We start from the raw sequence: 27,707 nt of genomic DNA, 5'->3' as shown, positions 1-27,707 counted from the left end.
GTTTGGTTTTTGTTTTCTTGTTTTTTTTTAATAAATAATAAAAGTTCAGATTGAAGGATGAATTGGTAGTATTCTCTTGGTTCTTTCATATCCAGGGATTGTTTGGTTTGGATAACATTTAGTCATTTAGAAGAAGTAGAATATTGTAAAAAGAAACTAAAAGTATGAAAGACTTTGAATAGAAAAATAGAACAAATTTTGTTTGCAAAAAATTCAGTATAAATAATACGTTTATACGTATATTGGTATTTTCAAATGAAAACTGCCATAAATTTGAAACCACGGAAAAAAAAACCGAGATTTGCATAGGGCATCTGTAGTGCTCAGCGCCCTAGGCGTAAAGGGTGCCTATTCAGCAACAAACATGGCAGCACTTTGGGGGCTTGGAGGGAGTTTGGCCAAAGCTACACCACCCCGGAGAGGGGTGTGAAGGACGTGGACGAAGGCGTGCTGCATTCCGCAACTGAAAGAGCAGTTTGTTGGTCAAGCTCTGATGTGGGAGGATGGATCCGATGTGGCTTGGTTAATTCCCTAAAGCGCTACCCATACAGGCATATGCATTGTGGTTTAACTAGCAAGGCTGGTTAAAACAACACATCAATGCCACGTCATTGTCACGTAAACAGTGGGCTTTAACTAACTCATCCTGTAATAACCGCATTGTGATTTTAACTGGATAATGAAATTAAAAAAGAAACTGAAAAACCAAAAAATGTGATTGGTTGAAATAAGGTGGACCCCACCATTTGAGCCATGAACCTCTTGGTGCTTTTTGGTTTGGCCGGCATGGTTTAGCGTCGGTAAATATGATGATGTGGCCAAAATGACGTCTAGACACCAACCTTTTTACGTGAAAAATCAAGTCTTATGAAAACTTTTTTACGTGAAAATTAAAATATTAGATGGTTTGGAATAATTACTTTGGTGTTGTATTTTTTCTAGCTTTTTGCTAGTTTTAATATATTAATAATCTTTATTGGTAGTTAAGAAAAATAAAAAAAGATGGTTTGGAATAAAAAAATGGAATTCACCTTGCTTGTACACAAATCCATATTGTACTATGGGCATTTTCAAATGTAAACTGGTATACATTTGGAAGCATTGGACCAAGAAAGAATCAAGGGATAAAACCTTTATACACGATGAACCTTAGACCATGTGTTATGTATCCTGAGCGACAAGGTGGAGTGGGTCATGTCGGCTCACACTCACAAGAATACCGCACCAGCTGTTGTTAGCCACGTAGGCTCATGCTCAATTAGACCGTCTCAACAAGTCTAAAAAAACTCCAAAAACCCAAACAACTCAAACGAGCGATTCAATCCAATAAACTACTATTTATGGATGAACGTTTTCGGTACCGATATAGGACCGTCAGTACCTAACCGATACCAAATTTTGAGTTTTCGGTACCGATATTTCCCGAATTTTACACGATATATCGGTACCAAACTTAATATTTCGGTAATAGTACCAAATATTTCAAATTTTCAAAATTAGGATTTTCAAAATCAATACCAATCAATATCGGTACCATCCCGTCACATATTAATAAATTCAAATAAATCAATAAACACTCCACAAGTCCAGTCGAGTACACTCTCAACTTTCAAACCATGAGTATCAAGTAATCTCTTCCCCAATTTCTTTTCTTTCAAGTATGAGACGCCTTTCTGCTCTTGCTTCTAGGGCTGAACTAATCCCTAATCAAATTCAAATTACACCCAAGCCCCAAATTCAATCTCAATCAACAATTCAACCCAAACCCACTTCTTCTAGTTTCACCAAACCAGGTAAATTTTCTTCACTCAATCCCCAATCAAAATCCCCAATTAACAAACCCATAGACCATGATTACATTACCCAAATTCTTTCAAGAAAAGATTGGTACTTACTCCTAACCCACGAGCTAAAATCCAGCGTATTTACCTTAAACCCTAGAGTTATAGTAAGCGTATTGCAAAATCAAGAAAACCCATTTCAGATTTTGCCTTTTTATTTGTGGGTTTTGAATATCAACCCGTTATTCGCAAAGAATCAATCGATTCGAGGGGTTTTAGCCAACACCCTTTATCGAAAAGGTCCGGTTTTGTTGACAAATGAGTTTGTTAATGCTGTTAAAGATTCCGGGTGTTGTATTACAGAGGATTCACTTTGTGTTTTGATTAGCAGTTGGGGGAGATTGGGTTTAGCTAAGTATTGTGCTCAAGTTTTTGATCAGATTTCGTTGTTAGGAATTCATCCTAGTACTAGATTGTATAATGCTGTTATTGATGCATTGGTTAAATCGAATGCGCTTGATTTGGCGTATTTGAAGTTTCAACAGATGAAGGCGGATAGATGTATACCGGATCAGTTTACGTATAATTTCTTGATTCATGGAGTTTGTAAAGCTGGAGTTGTGGATGAAGGTTTAAGATTAGTGAAACAAATGCAAGAAATGGGATATAAACCGAATGTATTCACGTATACGATACTTGTTGATGGATATTGTAATGCGAAAAGAATTAAAGACGCGTTTAACGTTTTAGAGAGAATGAAGGAGAGTAATGTGAAGCCGAATGATGCGACATTTAGGTCGTTGGTTAATGGTGTATTTCAAAATGTTAATCCGCCCGAGGCTTTTAGATTATTATCCGATTTCGTGGGAAAAGATAGCATCTTGCGTGTAGCAATGTGTGAGTCGGTCTTGCTTTGTCTTTCTAGCAATAATATGTGTAAAGAAACTGTTATTTTCTTGAAGAAAATCATGAAGCGAGGGTATATTCCTGATACGATGACTTTAAACGTCACGATCACGGGTTTACTTAAGGGATTTGGTGTTATGGAAGTGTGTGATATTGTTGATGGTTTGATTGAGAAACGTGTGAATCTTGGATTCAATACTTATGTTCTTTTAGTGGAATCTTTATACAAGAATGGAAAACTAGAGGTGGGTAATAGGTATCTTGATCATATTATCGAAAACGGACTTTTAACGAACGTGGTCTCGTATAACATGATAATCAATACTTTTTGTAAGACGGGTATGATTGATAAAGCTATGAAAATGTTTCTAGATATGATTCAAAGTCGCATTTCTCCAAATCTTGTCACTTTCAACACGTTATTATCGTATCACTGCAAGACTGGTGATATGCGAGAATCCCGGGAACTTGTTAGGATGCTTTTAAACCATGCTTTAAAACCCAACACATATACTTTCGGTTCTATAATTTACGGTCTTTGTAGGACCCACCAAATCGATGATGCGTTTGATTGTCTGCATGAGATGATCGGTTGGGGTGTTCGTCCAAACAGTATAACTTACAACATTTTGATCCGTGCGTTATGCATCATTGATGATGTTTCAAAAGCTAAGGCGTTGATAAAGTCAATGAAAGTCAACGGGGTGAAACCGGATGTGTATACATTCAATGCTTTGATTGAGAACTTTTGTAGGGTAAAGGAAGTCGAAAAGGCACAAAGGGTACTTGTGACAATGTTGACTTTAGGTTTGACTCCCGATAATTTCACTTATAGTGCTTTCATTAAGATGTTGTGTGATTTGGGGAGATTTGAAGAAGCTAAGGATTTGTTTCAGTCGATGGAGGTTAATGAATGTAGCCCAGATTCGTTTACTTGCAATTTGTTTGTTGATGCGTTAGTTCGGTCTGGTAGGTTCGTTGAGGCTCGGGATATCTTTCTCAAGTATAAAGAAAGGGGGATTGCGCTAAAACCGATCTCAATATTATAATGACATTCACGAAAAATTCAATATTGCTGTTTTCCTTGTACCTTTGGCTTTGATAATTGTACATCGTGGAGATATCAAGCTACGTATCGAGGTATCTTTGGTTTATTATTATATGTCATACTTTGTTTTATTTTGATGCTTCTATGTTCAAAAAAGTTGCAAGATTACATTTTTGCAAAATGCAACCTTTGTTTCTTTTTGGTCAAACATGCCAATTTTAAAACTAAAAATAACATTAAGTTCTGATTATTTTATGTTTCTGTGTTATCTTTCTGCTTCAAATTAGGTACCCTTTGATGAACCAGCTTTGAAATTTTGATCAAGATTTTTTTAATGAAATTGGTTGTTTGGATGGCGGTGCCTGGTGGCAGTTATAGTGGTGATGAATCTCAGGTTGTGATTTGTGAAGGCCTTTTAATGTTTCAGTGAGAAACATGTAAGTGCTGTTTTGACAGTCAGTACATGACTTTTAAGCACCTGTTTAATTGTTAATTTACATAATTTTTATGCTAAATTGTGACATTATTAGCAGGAAAGATGTTGTATATAATTTTTAAATTTTCGTGATTACTTAAAATATTAGATTGACCACCAATACACTGCGAAAATTACTAATGAATTAGGAAGTCAAACCATATTATGTTTGATAGTATTTTGACCCAAAAGAAAAGTTCATTTATTTTCCTGGAGATAATAAATTAATCATATTTTTGGTTCATTGCAGATATACATACAACAGCTGCGAATAAAGTCTTATAGGTTGACCGAGAGTGGTCAACTCCACTGCCCCCTGAATACACTGACGGATAATGTAACAGCTGTGAATAAAGTCTTATTATAGGTTGACCGAGAGTGGTCAACTCCACATGCCTACTGAATACACTGATGAATAATGTAACAGGCCGTGCTGAGACACCTCGTGCCACTGCAGTCATTGGCCTTCTTTGCTGTAAACTTTTATGGTGCTAATCTGCAGGACCACAGGAATACTATAGGGACTTGCGTTAATGTTGTTCTATAACTACCATAACTACTTTTGTTAGTTGTTACTTGATAATTATTAATAATAGGAGCTACTGAAACTCGGATTTGAGAGTACCTTCTACCCCCCCCCCCCCCTCCCCCCGTTTTTTTGCTCTTATTGTTTGTTAATCGAATGTGAAGAGTTACAATATATTTTTGATTCTATCACTTCTGTCAAGAGAATCATATTGTCTTATATAATGCAAGCGTACAATATATTTCTAATTCTAGCATGATTCATTGCTCGTGCAAGGAGTCTAAATATGAACATCAAGAGCTCGTTTCACGCCCTTTCTTGCTGCTTCTTGCGTTAATTTGAACCCTTTTCGTTTAGTTTTATGTGGATGGGTTTCTTCACAATAATTGCCCAACTACAACTCTTTACTAAGGTATCATGCAGTCATGCTTGTATTGTACATGTTTACCTTAATGGACGCTTTGGTGCGGATCCATGTTGGAACTGGCTACACCAACGACTGTATGCCAAAACCATAAATCCTCTATACAACTGAACAATGCCATCACAATTCACAAAGGCGTGGCAGACTTTCACATGAACTTCTTTCGGACATATACACGTGCCCATCATTCGCTTCAAAATTTGTCCCGTATAACATATGGAAAGTGTCTTCGGACATATACACGTGCCCATCATTCGCTTCAGAAATGCGCACTTTAGTAATTTTGTAAGACTCATTCACTCTACCATTTCAAGATAATCGAAAATATGGAAAGTGTCTTCATATCCGAAACTTTATCCTAAACACCTCTTCATCACTAAATATTGGATTCTCGAAGAAGTAAGCATGCACAAGACGACAAGATGATCACGGCAGCTTCACGATCTCTCATTAGAAAATTCAGACATCATCTGAACTTGCTGATACCAAGACAATGTCTAAAATAGTAAAATGTGGGTTGAAAGTTGAGAGAGAATTAACAGAAAATAATGTGAGAAATCTAAAAATATTAAGGATATGAGGTACGGTTTGCGTAAATCCCACCCTTCTGAGCTACAATAACTTTGCAATGAGCGAGATTTATTAGGTAAGGTTGTTTATTAATCAAAAGATATGCATAAAAAAGGTTAGAATAATAGCCGTTGGGAAATATGAAACAAAAAGATAACTGTTTGATTATAGAAAAAAATTATCATGCAAAAAATATTCTACAAGTTCAGTTCATTACACCTTCAAATTATGATAAAAACAGCTAGAGAACCAAGATATCATCAACTACTTCATTAATCAAAGAATCAATCAACCGAGCCTCGATCTCGACCCCGATTTCAAACCCTTCAACATCAAAATCAAGCCACTTTTTATAACCCGAACCGCTCATATCCTTATCAACAAGCTCATCAACCATACTATCCTTCATATCTTCCCACCCTGCAATCTCTTCATACACTTCCCGAGCCAATCTGTCCGGTCTTCTAACCGTGGCTAGCCCGTTAGGCCACACCCTGCACCTCGTCTCCACGCACTCACTCACACAATTGAACACGAGCTCACGCCTTAGCCTTACCACTTCGTCATTAAACCTGCCCAACTCTAACTGGTCAAACACACGCGGGTTCACAATCTTCCTAGTCTTACCAATCGTGAAATCGGTAAACATCGTTTCAATATCCGCAAGCACGTCCTTCACATAATCGGGTTCCCATTTGGGAACTGTAGTAACAGAACAAGCCGAGTCTAATAACTCTGTATCGACATCCATCGGGGTCGGGTTTGTTAATAACTTTGCAGCGGTTAGCTCACGAGCTTGAACTGAGGCCGAATCCTGCTTGCAACTATCAGCAGTGTCGGAAGAATTACAGCTTTCGGTGATGAAAGACGGTTCGAACACCGAGTCCGGGCTCGGTTGTGTCTCGAAAAGATATTTCCGATACGCGTAGTCGTGAAACACAGGTTCTCGAGGATCGTTAACGGAAAACCCGTAACTTGAATCATCTGTATTCATTAGATCCGGGCCCTGAAATACAAAAGATCAAATTAATCATTAATAAACTACACGAACCGAGCACTCATAACAAGACTAATGCCGTATTAACATACCGGATTATTTGCAGAAAACCCATAACCCGAATCTTGAGAAACCGAGGCGGGACTACCCGTTAATTCCCGCAGTTTTTGCTCCAAAAGGGTACTTAATGCATCACCTGTAATAGCATTACTGGTCAAAGATGATGAGTTTGAAGCATTACTGGTCAAACCAGGTGAGTTTTTACTATGATCATTCAAAACCGCGCTGTTAGAGATCACCGGGCGTGCAATAGGAGCTGTGAAAGTAAACGAAACAACATCACTTCTGTTACTTCTATAACCCCGATCCCGAACACCATTATTATTGTTGTTGTTGTTGTTGTTATTACGATCACTATCTTCTATAGCTCGTTTTTTTTCGGGTGGTGGAGTGAGGTTCCTTTTTATGGCTCGATTTCTGAGCAGGCTTTCTTGCTTGTGGACCGACATTTGAAGGTTTTGGGGTTGACTTTCCTCGGTCAACTAAGCTATTCTGTTTCTGATTGTTCTGCTTTAAAACATTTGAAGAAATGGGATTCTTTTGCGGGTTTCTTTCAGTATTTGACTGAGTTCTAACGGGCTGGGCTCGGTGAGTCAACCCATCACGCTTTTGCACGTTAGCCTTAGCTTGAAGTGCTAACGATATTGACTTTTTCGGTTCCAGGTTTTGGCTTTTGAGATTCTTGACATTTGACTCCAATGGCTTCCGAGCAGGCTCGGGAATCTTGGGTTTTCGAGTCGAATTCTCTACTCTCTCTCTAGAAACTTTGACCCTGAACGGGACCGTAGATGATGATGACGGTGACGGTGATGTTGACCCAACAATCGGTATCTTTGACGCAGCTTCCATTATCCTAGCGGGATTATTCGACGACACGAATCCCGAGGTTTTAATAGGAGATAGCAGCTTGTTGCGTGTGATCGGGATCGGTTTAGCTGATTTTGGCGGTAAAGTCTCTGTTTGGAACCTCTCAATCGCTCTACCGGTCAACATCTTCGGAGGTTTGACTTCTGTAGCTAGAAAAACGGTCTCCGTTTGACTATCAATCATTTCAAGTTCTGGGTCTTCCCTAATATTATTTGTAGATGAATCTTTAAAAGACTGTGAGTCAAAAGATGGGTTCGAATACGTGTCGGAGAAATTAGCGGTTGGTAATGAATCTAATCCCATAAGGCGTGCAACGACCCCGGGAGCTTTAGTTCCACAACCATCTTCGTCTGTTACTGAAGTCGCACAACTATAATCGCGAATCATGTCATCTTCTTCCATCTGTATACAAGAGTTGACTTTTACTTCTAATGTCAAACATTTCATTCATAAAGTCAAAACTGAGATACGAAAGATAAGAAGTATGTACCATATTGAAACGGGTCATGGGCATATTGCCATCGGTTCTCTTCGTTTGCTTCGGTTGTTCTACACGGGATTACAAAACAGGTATTTATTAAAAGCTAAAAAAATGAAGTGAAAAATGTGTTTCAGGTCAAACTTGCTCGGTTTGACCATCAACCGGCCCATTATATACCTGGTGATTCAGACTTGCTTGAGAATAACTTCTTGCGAGACTTTGCATTCCAATCGAATAGATGGAGAAAACCACCAACATAACCGCCACCCTTTGACCCGTGTTTTTGACCGCCCATATTTTAATGCAGGATTTAATTTTGACTGCTAGTAGCAAATTCCATCTGTGAATTTCAATAATGTGTTTACTTTCATCACATAAATGGTGGACATTATTCACAAAATCAAACTTCACATATTCAAGATTTGAAAGTAATAAAATTTATATAATTTAAGGCCGAATGTCCTACGAACTGCCGAATTAAACTAACCAGCAAGAGTAAAAATGCATAAATTTACAATATTTTGATTCAAATTTGAATTCATACACATTCAAAGTCTTCACCTTTGACTTCACACTTGAAAAATAGAGTCAAATTAACAGCAAATATAACTAGCAATCACATGAATGAACAATGATTAATCACATTTGACTTCATAATTTACAAAATGCCAGCTTATCACATTCAACTTATAATCAAGACCAAACACAAAATTGAAACCCTAGAAACAAACTTTAACTTCAACAAATGACATTCAGCTTATAATAATCAAAACCCACAACAAAAGATTCGCAACACCATCAAACAAACACAAACCCAGATCCAATTCGTATAAACATAACCAAAATCGCATAAAAAATCAAAGCTTTATCGCATGAACAGCCGTCAAATTACACAAAACCCTAAACTGAAACTTTACCTAAAGACGAAATCGGCAAATGGGTTTTGCTATTTAAGCTCTGGAAGGCCTCGAAGCTTCGAATTCTGTAAAAAGATTTGAACTTGCAGAGGTTTTTGGGAGAAATTGTAACGTTATTCAAGAAAGAGAAAGAGAACCCACAAATGGTTTTAAAGCCAGAAGCTTTAAATGGGTGTGAGTATCAAATAGCTTAAAATCTGCAAATTAATTATTAAGTTAATTTGTTTTTTGGTATTATTTTAATGAATTAATTTAAAGAAAATGCCAAAAATGAATATAACGTCTCTTTAGGAGAGGGGGAGAGATTTCAAATTACAAATGCAAGATCTGATTCCAGTGTGTTGCGGTACACGGTATGTAAATGTTGCCTCACTATATTTACATCCTACGGCTGTGAAGATATGTTGTATGGCTTTGATTTTTAAATGGGTCAGTCAACCCAACCCATCTTGGATCATGTCATGATGGGTCAGACATTTTGGGCCTAAAACTTTTAATGGTTTTTTTTTCCTTATTGGTTACTTGGTTAGGTTGCAATGTTGTATGTAGAGGTGCACAAAATGAGTTTTTCAAATACCCGGGTTCGGTTATGGAATCGGGTTTGGATATGACCGGATATTGGCAACACTCAGGTCGGGTCTGGGTCCAGGTATTCTCTCTAAAAACCATACCCTATGCGTCTGGTTCGGGTTGGGTATCGAACCGGGTATTCTAAAGCCGGGTATTTGACTATTGGATTTTTAGGGGTTACAATATTTAGGGGTATTTTCGGGTATTTTCGGGTATAGATCGGGTATTTGAAACACCCTGTTTCGGGTATTGGAAAAACCCGGTTCCGGGTATGGAACTGGTTCCGATTTTTGAGTATTACCGGGTACAAATCGAGTCCGGTTCCGGGTACGGGTTTTGGTACTGAATGCATACCCTATCCGTACCCTACCGGCGGTAAGGTCGGGTACGGGTTCGGGTATTAAAAACCCATGTATAAAAAAACCAGGTTTCGGGTATGTTTTTCGGGTCTGGTTCCGGGTTCGGGTTTTTTGAGTTGCATGATGCATGTCATATAATTTTGAAGATGGAAGGTTAATTAAAAGGTTTATTGGATTTTAATAATCCTTATTGACTGGTATTCACCGATAATAATCCATATTTATTTTATAGCCGTTGACGGCCCCAAATTAAAAAAAGTTGGCCCCTGGTCCACCGTTAAAAAGAACTTAACGGCGTTATACTTTTTCCGAATTTCAAACTAATGTTTTAGGGCTTTTGATCGGAAGGAGGATATGAGTCGATTGATATAAAACTTCGTTTGAAACGGTGCTCCAAACGACTTGATTTTGGTTAATTGTGAGTTCAAACACTCAAACTGAAGCATTGTTTCGTCGTTTTTTGAGCATCGTTTCGAACAAAGTTTTACATCAATCGACTCGTATCATCCTTCCGATCAAAAGCCCTAAAACATTAGTTTGAAATTCGGAAAAAAAGTATGACGCAGTTAAGTCATTTTTAACTAGGGACCATTGGGTGGCCAACTTTTTTAAATTTGGGACGGCCAACGGTGATAAAATTAATAGGGATTATTATCGGCCAATACCAGTCAATATGGATTATTAAAATTTAATAAACCTGATTAAAAAACAAAAGTTAAAAATATATTTTATAAGGTCAGCCCTTAACCCGTTGTATGACCCCTTTAATCCATTTATTATGAACCGTAACCCTTTTACAACTTGATTACAATGCGTCAACTCATTTACAACTCGTCAAACCAGTTGGCGCGTTTTGATAAACAAGCTACATTAATATAAGTTCATTAAGCAGACGTTATTGGTTACTGTTTTGTTTATTTATGTAGTGTGTTTTATAAGTTTCAAGCTTAAATAAAAGAGAGATGCAATTTTAATTACTGGCTTATTCTTTGTTGCATACAAAAAATAAGGTGACGGGCTCAAATCCTTTATAGACAAGGCTTGAGGAACTTTAAGATGAAAAAAAAATTATTGTTAAAAAAAAAAAAGAAATTATTTAACATTCAGTTCCGTTCTCAAGATAAAAATGACGTTTCAATTTTCTACTTTGAAATCTCGATTGCTTCGAGGCTTCTTCTGTCACTTGCAATTTAAAAAATCGCCAAATCACAAACGGTTTCACTTCTCGTGAACCGTATTTCAAAGCTTTCTAGATAATTTTAGATCTTCAAAACTGAGGATTCACTACTCATCATCATAAACCAACTAAATGATTACACATAACCATGTTAGTTAATTTATAGAACTAATAGAAAACGATATAGAGATAAAGATGAGGAATAGGATATGAGGGTTGTTTTTCATTTTTTTAAATAAATAAAAGGAAACTGACAGGGAATGATAACTTTTAGTTAAATTATACGGATAGTGGGAAATGGATAGCGAATACTATTTAAATGGATTCCAAATATTTTCTTAGAACGACAACATAAACTCCCTAATTCTACACCATGTAAAATCTACTAAAGATCCACAATGGGATTTAAACCCTAATCACTTGGCTATTTACAAACGAGATGGTCAACAAAGAAAATAATTTTTCAAGAATGACAGAGAAAATTGGATTTTGTAACCCAATCACACATTCTAAAGTAAGTAGTAACTATCTTCTACATACAGATTCCATCAAAAGCTCGCCTTTAACTTTTGATAAAACACCTACCCTAAGTAGACTGTAAAGCCAACAATTTTGATTGGTATGATAAGTGAGATGCTACAATAATAACATATTTAGTGGGAAACCTTTTTTATGGGTGATGGATGAGGCCCTAAGTGCGTGGTTGTAACACCATACAAATCAAACTTCACAGCGTTCGCAAACAGGAGATATTTTGAATTATAATGAATGTCAGATCTCAAATATTATCAATGGATTTTTGAATGCCCCAGTGGAAGAAATATTCCAGAAAAGTTATCGCTCCAAGTATTTTTACAGTGAAAAATAAAGTTGTAAATTCGACAGATGCGTCATCTTTCTATTCGTTGAGCATCCTAAAAGAACGTAGTTGCTTGAGTACTATTGTCCTTTGTGAACAAGTTAGAAGCCCCACCATGATCGAATTAAAGCACCTTAATACATAATGCATGCACCCAATCGCACTCAACTAGAACATGATTTAGAGATGTAATAGTACTTTAGGTAGTTAAATATAAATATACAATTTTTAATTTATCTTCTTCCACAGAAAGTATCTCCTTTTCTTTTTCTTAAAATTGACTATACATGAACACGAAAATGGTTCTCTCTAAATTAAAATAGGAGAATCATACTAACCGTAAGGACAATCAATTATACAGAAGTGTCAAACTTCATTTATAGCTATCATTATCATACATTAAAATTTAGTACTTAGTTTAAAATATAATAAACTTTTAGAGTTTTGCATAAATTTTGAAATTAAAAGATGTTTCCATACAAGCAATATAAGCAATAATATGCATAGTTGCATACAAGCAATAATATGTAGAAAAAAAATTAACTTATTTTACACATGTTACCCTAATTGTAAAATGTTGATTCTTCTAGAAGATGGATTCAATGCTCCAAAGGAACATCACATCTCTTAAAAAAATAATAAATTAGGAGAACTCATTGCCAGAAAATTTGCCAGGTAAATTGTAGCTTGTGTTAAACAACCGACACTCTTGAGAGGTTTTAGAGTATGTTTGGGATTGAGTTTGAAAAATGTTTATTAACTTATTGATGTTTTTGAATAGCCAATAACTTAAAATATGTGACAATCATTAAAATCTTTTTTATTTTAGTTCTTTTAAAAAGTTAATGTCTTTTCAAACTCAATCCCAAACATGCTCTTACTAGAAAACCTGCAAAAGCAGATTTTGAATCTGCAACTTCTTTTAAAGGAAAATCAGATGCATACAAATTAACAAATTATTAGTTAAATAAATTAAACTAATCATTTATTTAAATAAAATACTCAAGAAACCTTAATTTTTGAGAAACTAAATAGTAGTTATTGACTTATTTCCAACTTAATAGAAAATGATTACATGAAATTATTATTAAACTCATCTAGAATCAAAAACAAAAAGAAAAGCCACAAATGGATAAAACTAAAACCAAATCATCAGAATATATTAAATAATCACCCAAAATTGAAAGGGAAAAAAAAAGTAACTAAACCATAAAACTTCAAAGATGAAGACCAACATCCACTCCATCACCATTATCATCTCCCTCTTCAACCATCCTTGATGAACTTGAAACACTCATGTTGACTTGAGGTGGTCGTCCCATGTAAAACCTACCAGGAAACCTTAACGGAACACCCGACAGTACCTGCGGCTGCGGTTGTTGCTGGAACTGCCCAGATCTTGCTGCATGAGCACTAATTATGGTCACTGGAGCTGCAAACCGCCGGTGATGGTTGTTCATGAAATGTACTCTTTTTAGTATTTGGCGTTCTTTTTTGTGTGCATTTTGGTGGCCACCTAATGCTTGTGAGTTGGCGAAGTCTCGTCGGCAGTATTGGCATTCGAATCGCTTGTTGTCGCCTTCGAGTTGAGGTGCCGTTGGAGCGATGTTGCCGTCAGTGACGGCAACACCAAATAGCTTCATGACTGAAGAGGAGGAGGAGAATGAGGCATTTTGATCTATTGATGAGCTCTCTCCCATTTGGGTATCTAAATAAATTATGATGGAATGAAATGTTTGTTAATTTTTTATGAAGTGGAACCCAATATATATGTATTTATATAATGGTACAAACCTACGTAACAAAAGGCAACATAAGTGACACGAATTTTAATGGCGTCGATTAAGTTCGTGATTGTATCGATACTAAACCTAATAGTATAACGAAAAAAACTAAATAAAAATTCAAAAATATAATACAAATAAAAAAATAAGCTCTCGACATTCACATTTAAAGGATGAGTATCATTACAGAACTCTTAAATAATTTAAGAATTTTAAAGAATTTTTAATAACTAATGTTTTTTATAAAATTTTTTGTATGCTAATATTATTTGAGTTTAGTTTTATCAACATTTTATATCTATATATATATACACACACACATTTACAATTATGAAAATTAGTTTTTACACATATCTATGTTTTTTACACATATGTAAATTTGTTATTATATAAATTTTACATATGTGTAAACTTGTGATTTTTATATATAATCAAATTTTTTTAAATATGATAAAATTAATCTCAAATAATGTTAATATATAAAAAAATAAAAACAAAATGTTTGGTTGTTTTAAGTTTTTAAAAATTCTTAACTTTTTTTTTATTTCTGAAAGAATACCAACCCCACATCTAAAAACCAATTAAAAAATATAAAAATTCAAATATAACTTGTGGCACACACCACACATATTAACAAGTATAATTAAAAATGGCTTAAAAGGGAAAAACTTTTGTGTTAGTTATTTTTAACTTTGTAAAAATCAAATAACTTTAATGTACTTAACTATTTTCAAAAGACATTATCTCATAAAATTAAGAATTTTATTGTATATAAAATAAGCATACGATTGTCATCTTTTTGTTATTAAAAATAAGCAACATTTAAAAAGAAAACACATGTTTACAAGTTACAACAATAGATATAAAGTTACGTGACTATATACATACATCGCACAGTTATTGCCTAGCACATGCATCGATCGTATACCGATGAGGCGATGACTACATAGTACATAGTCATCCCACAGAAAATTAATTTTGTAAGGGAACCCTCGTACATATCTAAACTATTATATACATCTGAAATATTAATCTTTTTAAATTTCTATAATATGGTTCGATCCAAAAAAATTGATACTTGACAGAAAGTGTTAATGGGACCCAAAATTTGTTCCATCTTTGTCCATGTGATCTTACAATTGTCTGCTTAATTTGATCTTATTGTCCCCATTATTAAACGACATTGTGATATATATAAACTATAATATTTTCGTGTTATAGGAGATTTTTAATGTACAAATTACCTAAAAAGTAGATATTGTTATGAAAGAAACCAGTTAAACTATAATATAAACTAATTATTTAAGTTTTTTATTACATCGATCGAAACAGAAGGCAAGCGGACAACAAGCTGCACCGCTACCCCCGTTTTTGAATTGCAAAACTCAATTTTTTAAAAACTACGTTTGCTTGACGGTGATATATGTTGATGACCTCACCGACAGTGGACAACCAATTAGTGGTTCAATGGTGAAAACCGATGAAGGTGCTAACAGTTGCCGACACGCTGGCAATGACATCAACTACGACAGCCATGATCGATGTCTGGCAGTGTTGTGTTAGCTTTACATATATATTTTGAACTCATAACATTATTTCAAATATTATTATATGTTATTGTCTTATTGATTTATAAAAAAATATTATGTTTGAAACCACTACTGTTTGAAACGCCTGAAAAGAAACACTGAATGAGGTTCTTGAAATTATTTGATCGATCATGCAACTATTGATGATATGATGTGCTTGTTGATCAATAGCTATAGTGTAACATGTAATTTCAATGCTATACACAAGTAGTACTTTTTGCTATGCTATAATTATATAAAATTTTACTTTTCATGTCTGATTTATATAAAAGTTTCACAAAACGTTTTTAGTCCGTAAAGTATACAATTTATCATAATATGACACGTGCTTTAAGTGAAGGGCATATGCCGTCAATACGGATTTGTATCATAGTTATACACAAATTATACGACGCATATGAATAATTATGCACAATGCTAAGTAACTCATATAAATAATTACTCACATAGTTGCATAACTTACATAAACACAAACTAAGGTAAATAATTTCGGATGGTACATCGAATTTTCTCAAGTTATTTTTATAAAAACTATTTAGCAATACTACATTCAAACAAAGATAATAAAATTCTTGGTTTTATGATTGAAAATTTTCCAAATTTTCCTTTCTAAATAATAAAATATAATTTTATTTGAGTTAAAAGAATGTTGGGACTAGATTTAGAACAAAAAAGTCAACAATGAAGGTTAATTGTTTATGTATCCACTTTAGTCTCTTTTTAACTTTCTATTCTTTACCATTTTATCAAAAGCTGAATTTTAACAGCTGAAAAAATAAGATTAAACATTAACACCGCATTCTTGGGTTTAAAAGATAAGAAAAATAAATAATAAGATTGAACAGGGAAAGAAAGGAAAAAAATTATATACTTAAAAGAGATTCTCGAGTTAAAATAAAAAAAAAAGAAAAGGAAGTGTTAATTATATTCTTGAATTAGATTGAAAGGAAAAGATATGAAAAAAAATTATAACTTTACAATTATGTCCTCATAGCCAAATGAAAAAGAGAATTAAAATAGGGTAAATTGGCAATATTGTAATGGGCAATAAACTTTCCTTCACAATCCGGCCATATTTGACAGAAACCTTTTGGAGAAAAAAAGACCCAATTTTTCTTTCCATTCTCTTTCTTTTCTTTTAAAATAAAAACTCAAAAATGAAAAAAGAAAAATTTTCTTATCTTTTATTTTTCCAAACCATTAAATAAAAAACTCCACATTGCAGTGCAAGTTCACTTCCTAGTTCCTACACTTTGTCAAATAAATCACACAATGATGTCTTTCACGCGTAACGCTTTTCTTGATGAAATAATGTTAGAGTTCTCCTCTCTGTTGGTTTGTATCTTCTCTATGTAGGTTTATCTCTATGGTTAAAATGAAACAAAAGGCTCACTTTATACTCAACGTACCCAAAATCCATATTTAATTTTTCATTTAACTACAATACGCTAATTGTTATGAGTCAAAACAAAATATTCATTTGATTCATGACAAGTTAATGTCACGTAGTTGCTTTCGATCCACGCGTTGCGGCTGGAACGTGACGAGAACTTAGTTGACATCATTAAACCCGTGCTTTGCGGCGTAGATGCAGTGAAAGTTCGGTTGGTATTGGCTTGGTTCGTTATGGTAATAATCAAAATAAAAATCAAGTTTGTTAAATATTAATCTTATTAAATACTTAATTCAAGTTTATGAATGATATGACAAAACTGTTAAACCAAAGGGATTAAATATTTAAAGCTGTAAAAAACCAAAGAAAAAGAAATGCAACAGAATGGACTCAGCAGTCAAACCCAAGCCATTCCAAACCTCATGTGTATATGCATACCACTCATACTTATAATTAAAGTTTAGTATTATGAGTTATAATCAGAAATCTCCATATACATTCGTTAAAAGGATTAATGAGTCAAAAACAAAATATCAACATTGCTTTATGAGAGAGATCAAATTCCCACCAGAACATTATTTATTCGATCACGCAACTCTGAGCATCAATATTTCATTCTTTAGCTCTTTTTTACATGGTTTGGTTCATTACAAAACTCTCACATAATAGAACACAAATCAATGAAAAAATAACTATATTAACTTCAGTTATATATAATTATTTCGATTCAAAGTAGGGAAAAAATATTCTCCGTTTCGTGAAAAGATCATTCAAAGTAGGGTATTGTCAAACATCGTCATCTGCTACACTACACGCCATGATTCTTCAACACAATAGACACATTATTACTTAAGCACAAAATACAAATCATAACACACGCTTTGAGAGAAAAGTTATGCCTTACCCCCTACCCAAATAAGGTGGTTTTAAATTTGTAAGGTAACATCAAATCTTGAAACTGAAAGTTGATAAGAGAGCAAAATTAATTAAAGCAGCTACGTACGGAAAAACATTTAATTTATGACATTGACGAATCACACATTTTATAACTAAAAACAGGGCATGATGACTTGACGTCATCCTCACCTTCCTCCGGCTTATCACCGGCAGTCTGTTCAGAGTTCCAAACTCAATGATGGCAACTAAACACGAGGGTTTTGCTTGTTGCGGGACTTAACCCAACACCTTACGGCACGAGCTGACGACAGCCATGCACCACCTGTGTCCACGTTCCCGAAGGCACCCCTCTTTTTCAAAAGGATTCGCGGCATGTCAAGCCCTGGTAAGGTTCTTCGCTTTGCATCGAATTAAACCACATGCTCCATCGCTCGTGCGGGCCCCCATTCTTGCGAACATATACTCCCCAGGCGGGATACTTAACGCGTTAGCTACAGAACTGCACGGGTCGATACGCACAACGCCTAGTATCCATCATTTACGGCTAGGACCACTGGGGTATCTAATCCCATTCGCTCCCCTAGCTTTCGTCTCTCAGTGTCAGTGTCGGCCCAGCGGAGTGCTTTCGCCGTTGGTGTTCTTTTCGATCTCTATGCATTTCACCGCTCCACCGGAAATTCCCTCTGCCCCTACCGTACTCCAGCTAGGTAGTTTCCACCGCTTGTCCAGAGTTGAGCCCTGGGATTTGATGGCGGACTTAAAAAGCCACCTACAGACGTTTTACGCCCAATCATTCTGGATAACGCTTGCATTCTCTGTATTACTACGGCTGCTGGCACAGAGTTAGCCGATGCTTATTCCCCAGATACCATCATTGCTTCTTCTCCGGGAAAAGAAGTTCACGACCCGTGGCCCTTCTCCCTCCACACGGCATTGCTCCGTCAGGCTTTCACCCATTGCGGAAAATTCCCCACTACTGCCTCCCGTAGGAGTCTGGGCCGTGTCTCAGTCCCAGTGTGGCTGATTATCCTCTCGGACCAGCTACTGATCATCGCCTTGGTAAGCTATTACCTCACCAACTAGCTAATCAGACCGTGCCCGAGGACAATACAACTAGATATTTTTTCGTTGAAGTCAAACTTGGAGCTCCTTGTAAAGGAATATTGGTTCAGCCAGTACTGCCAGCCTAACCCTTTGAGAAGCCTAAAACGAAACAAGAATTCGAAGGCTTTTTTTGAATTTTATTGTTGCAAAGGAAAAACAACTAAACATGAATATACTTCTCTTTTCAAATGACTTAAGGGTTATTTTTATCATCTAGTATACATTTTTTGTTAAAATTTGGTCTAAATTAGAGACTCTATCCAAGTGTAGGCATAAAGCCTTAGATTAACTAGTCGGTATGGGTTCAAGAGTTAGAGCATGTTTGGGATTGAGTTTGAAAATTGCTTATTAGCTTATTGGCTTTTTCAAAAAGTCATTTTGAAAAACCAGGATTTGAGGCTTTTGAAAAACTGCTTTTTAACCCTTTCAAAAGCTAAAATAGGAAAGATTTTTGTGATTGGCAAACATATTTTAATTTATTGGCTTTTTGAAAACACCAATAAACCAATAAGCATTTTTCAAACTAAATCCCATACATGCTCTTAGCATACCGCCTCTAGCATTTTTTAAAGTTTTTAACTCCAAATGTTTTCAATCCATTGGCCCTATAATTATAAATGGATCAAAAGTACACTCTTTTCATATTGATTGATAGAAGAGAAGCCTAATATTAAAAAACGAAAAAAATGAATTTGTTAAATTATCAATTAATACGCAATATTTCTAATGAGTCAATACATATTCTATTGTAACATCCCGAAATTTCCAAAATGATATTAATTATATTACTTAATAATAGAGGGAAAGTTACTCGGGTTATCGGGAAATAAATAAATAGAGTAGGAGTTGGTGTGGGTCGGGCTAGTGTTGGGTAATAGATATGGGTTATGGACTTGGGTTATGAAAGAAGGAAGGAGAGTCCATGGGCTTAATCCCATGATCCCTAAATATAAATACCATTAATCACCCTTTAATCCTCATTCTCACATATTCCATACACACACACCCAAAACACACACGACCCGAACCAAGATCCGAAGGCGAAAACCCGAGCTTGTTGGTGCTGGAACGTTGTGACGGACCAAAACAACATCAAGGCTTCCGTGTTCGTAGTTCGACTCGTTCAAGGTACGTTTATAGTTAGAAATCGTTCGTGTAGGTTCGGGTTGATTTGAGAAATGATAGATCTGAGTTTGTATGGTAAAAACGAATCCAACAAAGCTAATCTTACTGAAAATGGTTATGATTTGATGGGTTAATCGATTGATAAAAAGAACCCGTAACCTATATGCCTAAATCGCACCCTTTAAACATCAATGTTAGGTCGATTTGATGGTTGGGGTTTGTAGTCGCTGGTCAGACGATCCCGTGGGTACCTAAATCGAGTTATTTGGTTAAGAAACGAAGGTGATTAAGGGATTTAAGAACGAACAGTAGCTGCAGACGACAACTTCGTCTGCAAGCTAAGTTCGCCTGATGAACTTCGCCTGCAAGCTAAGTTCGCCTGATGACAACTTCGCCTGCAAGCTAAGTTCGCCTAATGACAACTTCGCCTGCAAGCTAAGTTCGCCTGATGAACTTCGCCTGCAAGCTAAGTTCGCCTGATGACAACTTCGCCTAAAGCCAAGTTCGCCTGATGACAACTTGGCCTAAAGCCAAGTTCGCTTGATGACAACTTCGCCTAAAGCCAAGTTCGCCTGATGACAACTTCGCCTAAAGCCAAGTTCGCCTGATGACAACTTCGCCTAAAGCTAAGTTCGCCTAAGGTTTAACTTCGCCTAAAGCTAAGTTCGCCTAAGGTTTAACTTCGCCTAAAGTCAAGTTCGATTAGAGAATAGATTAAAACGATAAGTAAAAGTAAGCTAATACTAGGCCACCAGATTATATCAGGCGAGTATTGATACGTGTAACTTATACAGTCAGCGGAGCACAGTTAAATAAGGGATTTACAACTATCAGAGGAAGAAGCAGAGTTCAGGTGAGTTTCTAGCCCCATTCCTTGTTATGTTTTCGGGGCTGTGTGCATACTCGATGTGTTTGTTAATACATTTATTGTGACATCTGCCCGATCCGACCCGACCCAGGTACCCGTTTCTCTGACCCGATCTCTCTTTTATTATTTAATATTTATACTTATATTTTACTTTTAATAAAACTATATATTTTCCTTCCCGCCTCTCTCTCTCTCTCTCTCTTTCTTTTCGCCGTCCCGCCCTTACGCCTTGTTTCCCTCTTTGCTTGTCCTTTGGTTCTTCCCGCCTAAGGATGTCTGCAGCTCCACGCGCCAGACTCCTTATATGGAAGCCTGCGTGAAGACATCTTGTTCCTGCGATGCGTGAAGAGAACTCTTCTCGCAGCGCGCTAAGAATGCATGTTCTTCCCGCAATGCGCTAAGAATGTATGTTCCTCCCGCGATGCGCTTAGAATTCTTGTTCTTCACGCAGCACGCTAAGGATTTGTGATTCTTCCCGCAGTGCGCTAAGGATTTTTGTGCCAGCCTTCGCGCTCGCGCACTCAGCCTTCTCGCGCTAAACCTTTGAGTTTTCTTCTGTTTAATCTAGCCGTTTGCTTTTGTGTTGTCTTATCTGTTGTGCTGTTGACCTAACCTATCTAATGTCTGAATAGTTACTTTCGGCGCAGCATGCGTACCAACCCCCATTGGTTGGTAGAAAAAGTGACTGACATTATCTTTTGAGATCTTTTACTGTTTGCTTTTGATATCTTTTGTTATCTTTTGAGATCTTGCTTTTGGAATCTTTTTGCTGTTGATATCTTTTCTTTTACTTTTGGAAATCTTTTCTAGGGTTTATGTCCCCTAGGGTTTGCCTATAAATATAATACTATTTTCTTAACACTTCACACACTACACTTATTATCTCTTCCTCCCTCTTGCTCTCTGCCGTTGTCCTCCTGCCGCCTCCTCTCTTGCCTCCGTCTTCCTCCTTGTTCTTCCTGCTTTTCCGGTAATATATTATATATAATAATTTACTTATTAATTATGCTAACTTATTACCTAGACCTAAAACCGATCGTTGAAACATAATCTTTAATTATAGGTTAACTTTGCTTGTTTAAGAGTTGGTTCTTGCATTATCTTACATCGCATCTTTATCAAGTGAGTTATCTCGTATCTAATCCCTTTTTATTTTAAATGCTTTGGGATGTTCATGTGTTCATACAAAACTTGAGTCTTAAACTTGTTTATGAACTTTAGTCGCGCAGTATCCCATGTGTTGAGGACGTTTACTTGGCTGTTTATTTGTATGTGTGTATCATTAACCGCTTTGTTCGGCCTATTCCGCAGTTCCGTTGGTACCATTAGTTGAACATGGGAGACCTATCGTTTACGGTTTTCTTTGTTTACACTTGCACAGATGTTTTCTCGTTTTTATGCTCAATTGGGAGCATGGATTGAACTATGATCTATGAACTATCTTAGGCTTGATCACAATCTGATTACACCCTTGTTAAACTCTAGACATACACGTGTTGCGCGCAGATTTACTGTGATTATCTATGATTATCTATTAAACTTGATTTCTCACCAACACGCAAGTGTTTGACGTTTATTTTAACACATGTTCAGGTTTGCAGTAGCTGTTTTGGAGCTTGTGGACACGTAGGACGTTTTTACTTTTGGACCTAGAATTAAAATGTATCAAGACAAGTTAATGTTGTTTGAATTTTATAATTTATAATTTATTGATTTATGTTTGATTTATGTTCTTTACTTTCCCCGCTGCGCGTGCGCGATAAAATGTGTATTAATAAATATTGACACCAATAGTGTCGCGAGTAATGAAGCAATATGTGGCGCCCCGATGTATAATCCGCCTTTGGTCGGGGTGTTACAGATTGGTATCAGAGCTCGTTGACTTTAGGATAGGTGGTTAGACGTAACGGCCTAGAATACCTAAGAGTCCCTTCTCGCGCATGAGAGAAATCTCATGTTTGCGCACTTATTGTTAATTACTCGTTATTTATGAATATGCTCGCACTTGCGCAGTATATAAATTTTATGTTCTATTTCGCGATATTTCGATTTTTGTTGAATTTCGATTTTTATTGATTTTACTTACATATTCGTTTGTTGGGATTTGAAGATCCGAAAAGTCATGGTGATACATGAATAGTTGATTTTCAATTTCCATTTACGATTATGTTCTGAGGTTGGAGACTTGAAAAGTCATGGTGATACATGAATTGTCAACCTCCAATACTCATTTTCTTGTATATTTTATATTGAAGATTGGAAAGTCATGGTGATACATGAATTGTCAACCTCCAATACTCATTTTCTTGTATATTTTATATTGAAGATTGGAAAGTCATGGTGATACATGAATCGTCAATCTCCAATACTCGTTTACTAGCTATTTTAAATTGAGAACTCGGAAAGTCACGGTGATGCGTGAATTGTCGGTTCTTGATTCGAATTTGTTACCTTTATTAAGTCTGCATTTTGGGTCATTTATTTTACTTTAACTTTTGATAGTATCTAACTCTGCGAAACCAAGCTTTATAAGATTAAAACTTTGCGCTAAAACCAAGATATTAATTAAAATTTAAAACTTTTATAGAATGCCTCCGCTATCTCGCCGATTTCAGAGAAGAGAAGCCTCGCGCATGCGTAGACAGCAACGTTCCCAGGAAATGGCCGCCGCAATAGCCCAAGCTTTGAGCCAAAACAATGCTAATACCTCCAGTTATAACATTAAGTCCTTTAATGCGGGTAACCCTCCGAAGTTCACAGGTCTTGAAGGAGCCACCGTGATGCTCCAATGGCTCGAAAAGATTGAAAACACTTTCCTCCATACCCAATGCCCCTCAGAAAGACGAACCCTATATGCTTCCAGTGTCCTGGAATCCAGAGCGCTTACATGGTGGAATGGAGTAGCTCATGCGCGTGGCGCAGAGGCTGCTTCTAGCATGACATGGGAGGAATTCAAGGAAATTCTTACGCGAGAATTCTGCCCTCCCAACGAAGTTAAGCGCCTGGAGGAAGAATTCTGGAACTTGAAGCAATACAGCGGTGAAGCGCGCGAGTACGCGACGCGCTTCCACGAGCTAAGCTTACTGGTCCCTCACCTTGTTACCCCTTCCCGCCGAGCCATCGAGAAATTTCTTGGGGGTCTCCCCATGGAAATTCAAGATTCTGTATGGGCCAGAAACCCAGTAACCCTCTCTGACGCCATCGAATTGGCCGCTGTGCTCAGCGACAACCATGTCAGAGCAGGAACCCTGTTCCTGCGGGGAACTGAGAAGACCAAACCCACCAAGACTGTCCCTGAACCAACAGAAACCAAACCAGAACCCTCAAACCATAACCAGAAACGTAGGCGCAGACAAGCCTATGCGCTTACCAACCCGCCCATTGTCCAGCAACCAATTTACCAACCCCCAGTTTACGCGCCTAACCCACTGTCAACCTACCCAGCACCTCCTGTAGTCCACAACTATGCCTTAACCAATCCAGCACTTCCTGCCCCGCCAACTAAGAAACCTTACACAGGAAACCAACCCTTTTGCCCAACCTGTAGACTTCATCACCCACCTCAAGTCCCGTGTCGACAATGTAACCGATGTGGCCGCGTAGGTCACTCCGTTGAGTACTGTAGAACCTCTCCCTCCAATCCGATTGCGCCAACACCACCAGCCTACCCGCAGAACCCACAGCCAACTTACCAAAACCCACGACCCAGATCATGCTTTAACTGCGGTGATCCAAGTCATTTCCGGAACGCGTGCCCAAGGCTACAAGTTCAGATTACTCAAGCGAATCCGGTGAACCAAATTTCGAACCAAGTGACGCGTGGCCGAGCTTTTAACATAACCGCGCTCCAAGCGCAAGCGAATAACGACGTAGTTAATGGTACATTTTTGCTTAATGGATTTTATGCATCTATGCTTTTTGATACTGGCGCCGATCGAAGTTTTATCTCTCGCGCCTTTGAGCGGAAGCTTGCGCGACCGCGCGACAACTTAAAAGAAGATTTTTCAGTTGAATTGGCTAATGGCGAAACTGTTTTAATAAACTCGGTAATTAAAGATTGCACGCTTAACCTTAACGAAAACGATTTTCTGATCGACCTCATCCCTATGCCTCTTGGAAGCTTTGATGTTATCATTGGTATGGACTGGCTCTCGAAGAATCGCGCCGAAGTTATTTGCGCCAAGAAATTGATTCGCATACCTCGAGAAAATGGTGATCTTCATATCTACGGCGAAAAACCCTCCAGTGGTCTTAAACTTATGTCTTGCGCCGAAGCCCAAAGACTCATGCGGAAGAAGTGTATTGCATTTCTAGCCCATGTGGTTAAACCCGATGAAGGAAAGAAGCTTCGCGATATCCCTGTTGTGCGTGATTTTCCTGAAGTTTTTCCTGATGATCTTCCTGGTATCCCTCCCGCTCGTGAAGTCGAGTTTCGTGTTGATCTTGTCCCTGGTGCTTCCCCCGTTGCTAAATCTCCTTATCGTCTTGCACCCGCTGAGATGCAAGAATTGGCAAGCCAACTTCAAGAGTTGACTGCTAAAGGATTCATTCGCCCTAGCTCTTCGCCCTGGGGTGCTCCGGTGTTGTTCGTTAAAAAGAAAGATGGATCGTTCCGCATGTGTATTGATTACCGCGAGTTAAACAAACTCACCATTAAAAACCGGTATCCCTTACCGCGTATTGACGACCTCTTTGATCAACTCCAAGGTGCCTCTTGTTTCTCGAAGATTGATCTCCGCTCTGGCTATCATCAGTTGCGTATCCGCGATGAAGATGTTCCGAAGACTGCTTTTCGAACTCGTTATGGCCATTTTGAATTCTTGGTCATGTCCTTCGGTCTAACCAACGCACCCGCCGTTTTCATGGATCTTATGAATCGGGTGTGTAGGCCTTTCTTGGATAAATTCGTGATCGTGTTTATCGATGATGTTCTGGTGTATTCTAAGACCAAGGCCGAGCATGAGCAACATCTCCGATTGGTATTGCAAAAGCTTAGAGCCGAGCAACTCTATGCTAAGCTTTCCAAGTGTGAATTTTGGTCTGATGAAGTACAGTTTCTTGGTCATGTTGTAAACAAGATGGGTATTCATGTCGACCCATCCAAGATTGAAGCAATCAAGAACTGGATTACGCCATCTACTCCTACCGAGATCCGTTCCTTTCTGGGCTTAGCTGGTTATTACCGGCGTTTCATTTCGAACTTCTCAAAGATCGCTTTGCCTTTAACAGCTCTGACGCACAAAGGTAAACCGTATATTTGGGGCTCGAAGCAAGAAGAAGCCTTTCTAACGCTCAAGCGTTTGTTGTGTGAAGCTCCTGTTCTTGCGCTACCTGAGGGTAATGATGATTTTGTCGTGTATTGCGATGCATCCAACCAAGGTCTCGGTTGTGTTCTTATGCAACGAGGCAAGGTTATCGCTTACGCATCAAGGCAACTTAAGGTTCATGAAAAGAATTATACAACTCACGACCTCGAACTAGGTGCAGTTGTTTTTGCCTTGAAGATCTGGAGACACTACCTTTATGGTACTAAGTGTATCCTCTACACTGACCATAAAAGCCTTCAGCATATCTTTGATCAAAAGGAACTTAACATGAGGCAACGCCGATGGAACGAACTCATCAGCGATTACGATTGTGAGATCCGGTATCATCCTGGTAAGGCTAATGTGGTAGCCGATGCGCTCAGCCGAAAACCCTGCCAACTTAACTGTATCTTGCCGCGCACCCAGCTTCACTTCGCGCCGATTCAAAGCAACCTTGAATCGCGTATTCGTGACGCGCAGCGCGCATCCATCAGTAATGGCAACCTTCGCGCCGAGTTAGCGTGTGGCGCGGAAGCACTCTTTGTCCCTAATCTGAGTGGAATTCTCTGCTATCTCAATCGCATCTGGATTCCCTTTGATGAGAATCTTCGCGCTGATATCCTGAGTGAAGCGCACAAATCTCGATATTCTATTCATCCTGGCGCTGATAAGATGTACAAGGATTTGCGCATAACTTATTGGTGGCCTGGCATGAAAAAGGATATTGCTGTGTTCGTAGCTAAGTGCCTGACTTGTTCTAAAGTTAAAGCTGAACACCAACGCCCATCTGGTTTGCTCGAACAACCAGAAATTCCTACGTGGAAATGGGAATGTGTAGCGATGGACTTTATTACCAAGTTACCTTTGACAGCAAGCAAACATGATAGCATTTGGGTAATAGTGGATCGATTGACTAAGTCTGCTCACTTTCTGCCCATTCGTGAAAACTACCGTGTTGAGCAACTCGCGCAGCTTTATGTCAAGGAAATCGTCTGCCGCCATGGTACTCCTTTGAGCATCATATCCGATCGCGATGGCCGTTTTATATCTCGCTTTTGGAAATCTCTCCAATCTGCGCTAGGAACTCGCTTGGACATGAGTACGGCATATCATCCTCAGACTGACGGTCAGTCTGAGCGAACTATTCAAACTCTTGAGGATATGCTCCGATCTTGTGTACTTGATTTTGGAGGTAATTGGGATTCACACCTGCCTTTGATCGAGTTTTCTTATAACAACAGCTATCATTCCAGTATCGGTATGGCCCCATTTGAAGCACTTTACGGTCGTAAATGCCGCTCCCCGATTTGTTGGAGCGAAGTGGGTGAAACTCAAATCACAGGACCCGAACTTGTTCAAGAGACAACCGATAAAATCGCCAAGATCCGTGATCATCTGCTGACTGCCAGAAGCCGACAGAAGAGTTACGCAGATCGTAGGCGAAAGCCTCTCGAATTTCAAGTTGGTGATCTTGTTCTCCTCAAAGTGTCGCCTTGGAAAGGTGTTGTCCGCTTTGGGAAGAAAGGTAAGCTTGCTCCTCGTTATGTTGGTCCATTCAAGATTCTCGCGCGTGTGGGAAAAGTTGCCTACAGACTTGACCTGCCGCTCGCGCTCAGTAATGTGC

At 37.7% G+C, this 27,707-nt stretch overlaps 3 protein-coding genes and 1 pseudogene across 3 annotated transcripts; 1 reads left to right on the top strand and 3 right to left on the bottom strand.

Annotated features, from left to right (window-relative positions):
* Positions 1–1,660: 1,660 nt before the first annotated feature.
* On the top strand, positions 1,661–4,096 carry LOC143542610 (uncharacterized). Its single transcript, XM_077035165.1, has 2 exons — positions 1,661–3,827; positions 4,023–4,096. The coding sequence occupies exon 1, from the start codon at positions 1,661–1,663 to the stop codon at positions 3,734–3,736; it is 2,076 nt and encodes a 691-aa protein (XP_076891280.1). The 3' UTR covers positions 3,737–3,827; positions 4,023–4,096.
* A 1,873-nt stretch (positions 4,097–5,969) lies between these two features.
* On the bottom strand, positions 5,970–7,375 carry LOC143542609 (uncharacterized). Its single transcript, XM_077035164.1, has 2 exons — positions 6,820–7,375; positions 5,970–6,736 (listed from the first exon to the last, which is right to left on the bottom strand). Exons 1-2 carry the CDS (start codon positions 7,234–7,236, stop codon positions 5,972–5,974), a joined length of 1,182 nt encoding a protein of 393 aa, XP_076891279.1. The 5' UTR covers positions 7,237–7,375; the 3' UTR covers positions 5,970–5,971.
* Positions 7,376–13,234: 5,859 nt separating this feature from the next.
* Positions 13,235–13,733, bottom strand: LOC143542608 (zinc finger protein 6-like). Its single transcript, XM_077035162.1, has one exon. The coding sequence runs from the start codon at positions 13,715–13,717 to the stop codon at positions 13,235–13,237; it is 483 nt and encodes a 160-aa protein (XP_076891277.1). The 5' UTR covers positions 13,718–13,733.
* A 4,416-nt stretch (positions 13,734–18,149) lies between these two features.
* LOC143542625 (18S ribosomal RNA) lies at positions 18,150–18,886 on the bottom strand (annotated as a pseudogene).
* Between the last annotated feature and the right edge of the window lie 8,821 nt (positions 18,887–27,707).

The sequence above is a fragment of the Bidens hawaiensis genome, unplaced genomic scaffold (assembly GCF_021521415.1).
Source record: "Bidens hawaiensis isolate Kalapana, Puna unplaced genomic scaffold, B.hawaiensis_p1.1 tig00012940_1, whole genome shotgun sequence".
Taxonomy (NCBI): Eukaryota; Viridiplantae; Streptophyta; class Magnoliopsida; order Asterales; family Asteraceae; genus Bidens; species Bidens hawaiensis.
Note: the sequence above shows the minus strand (reverse complement) of the source record. Positions and strands in the feature narration are given on the sequence as shown.

Excerpts from the sequence above, each read along its gene's own strand:
- LOC143542608 (XM_077035162.1), bottom strand. The coding sequence starts at position 13,717 with ATGGGAGAGAGCTCATCAATAGATCAAAATGCCTCATTCTCCTCCTCC.
- LOC143542610 (XM_077035165.1), top strand. The coding sequence starts at position 1,661 with ATGAGACGCCTTTCTGCTCTTGCTTCTAGGGCTGAACTAATCCCTAAT.
- LOC143542609 (XM_077035164.1), bottom strand. The coding sequence starts at position 7,236 with ATGTCGGTCCACAAGCAAGAAAGCCTGCTCAGAAATCGAGCCATAAAA. Across the intron at positions 6,737-6,819 it reads GGTTTTCTGCAAATAATCCG|GGCCCGGATCTAATGAATAC; the intron begins GTATGTTAATAC and ends TTTGTATTTCAG.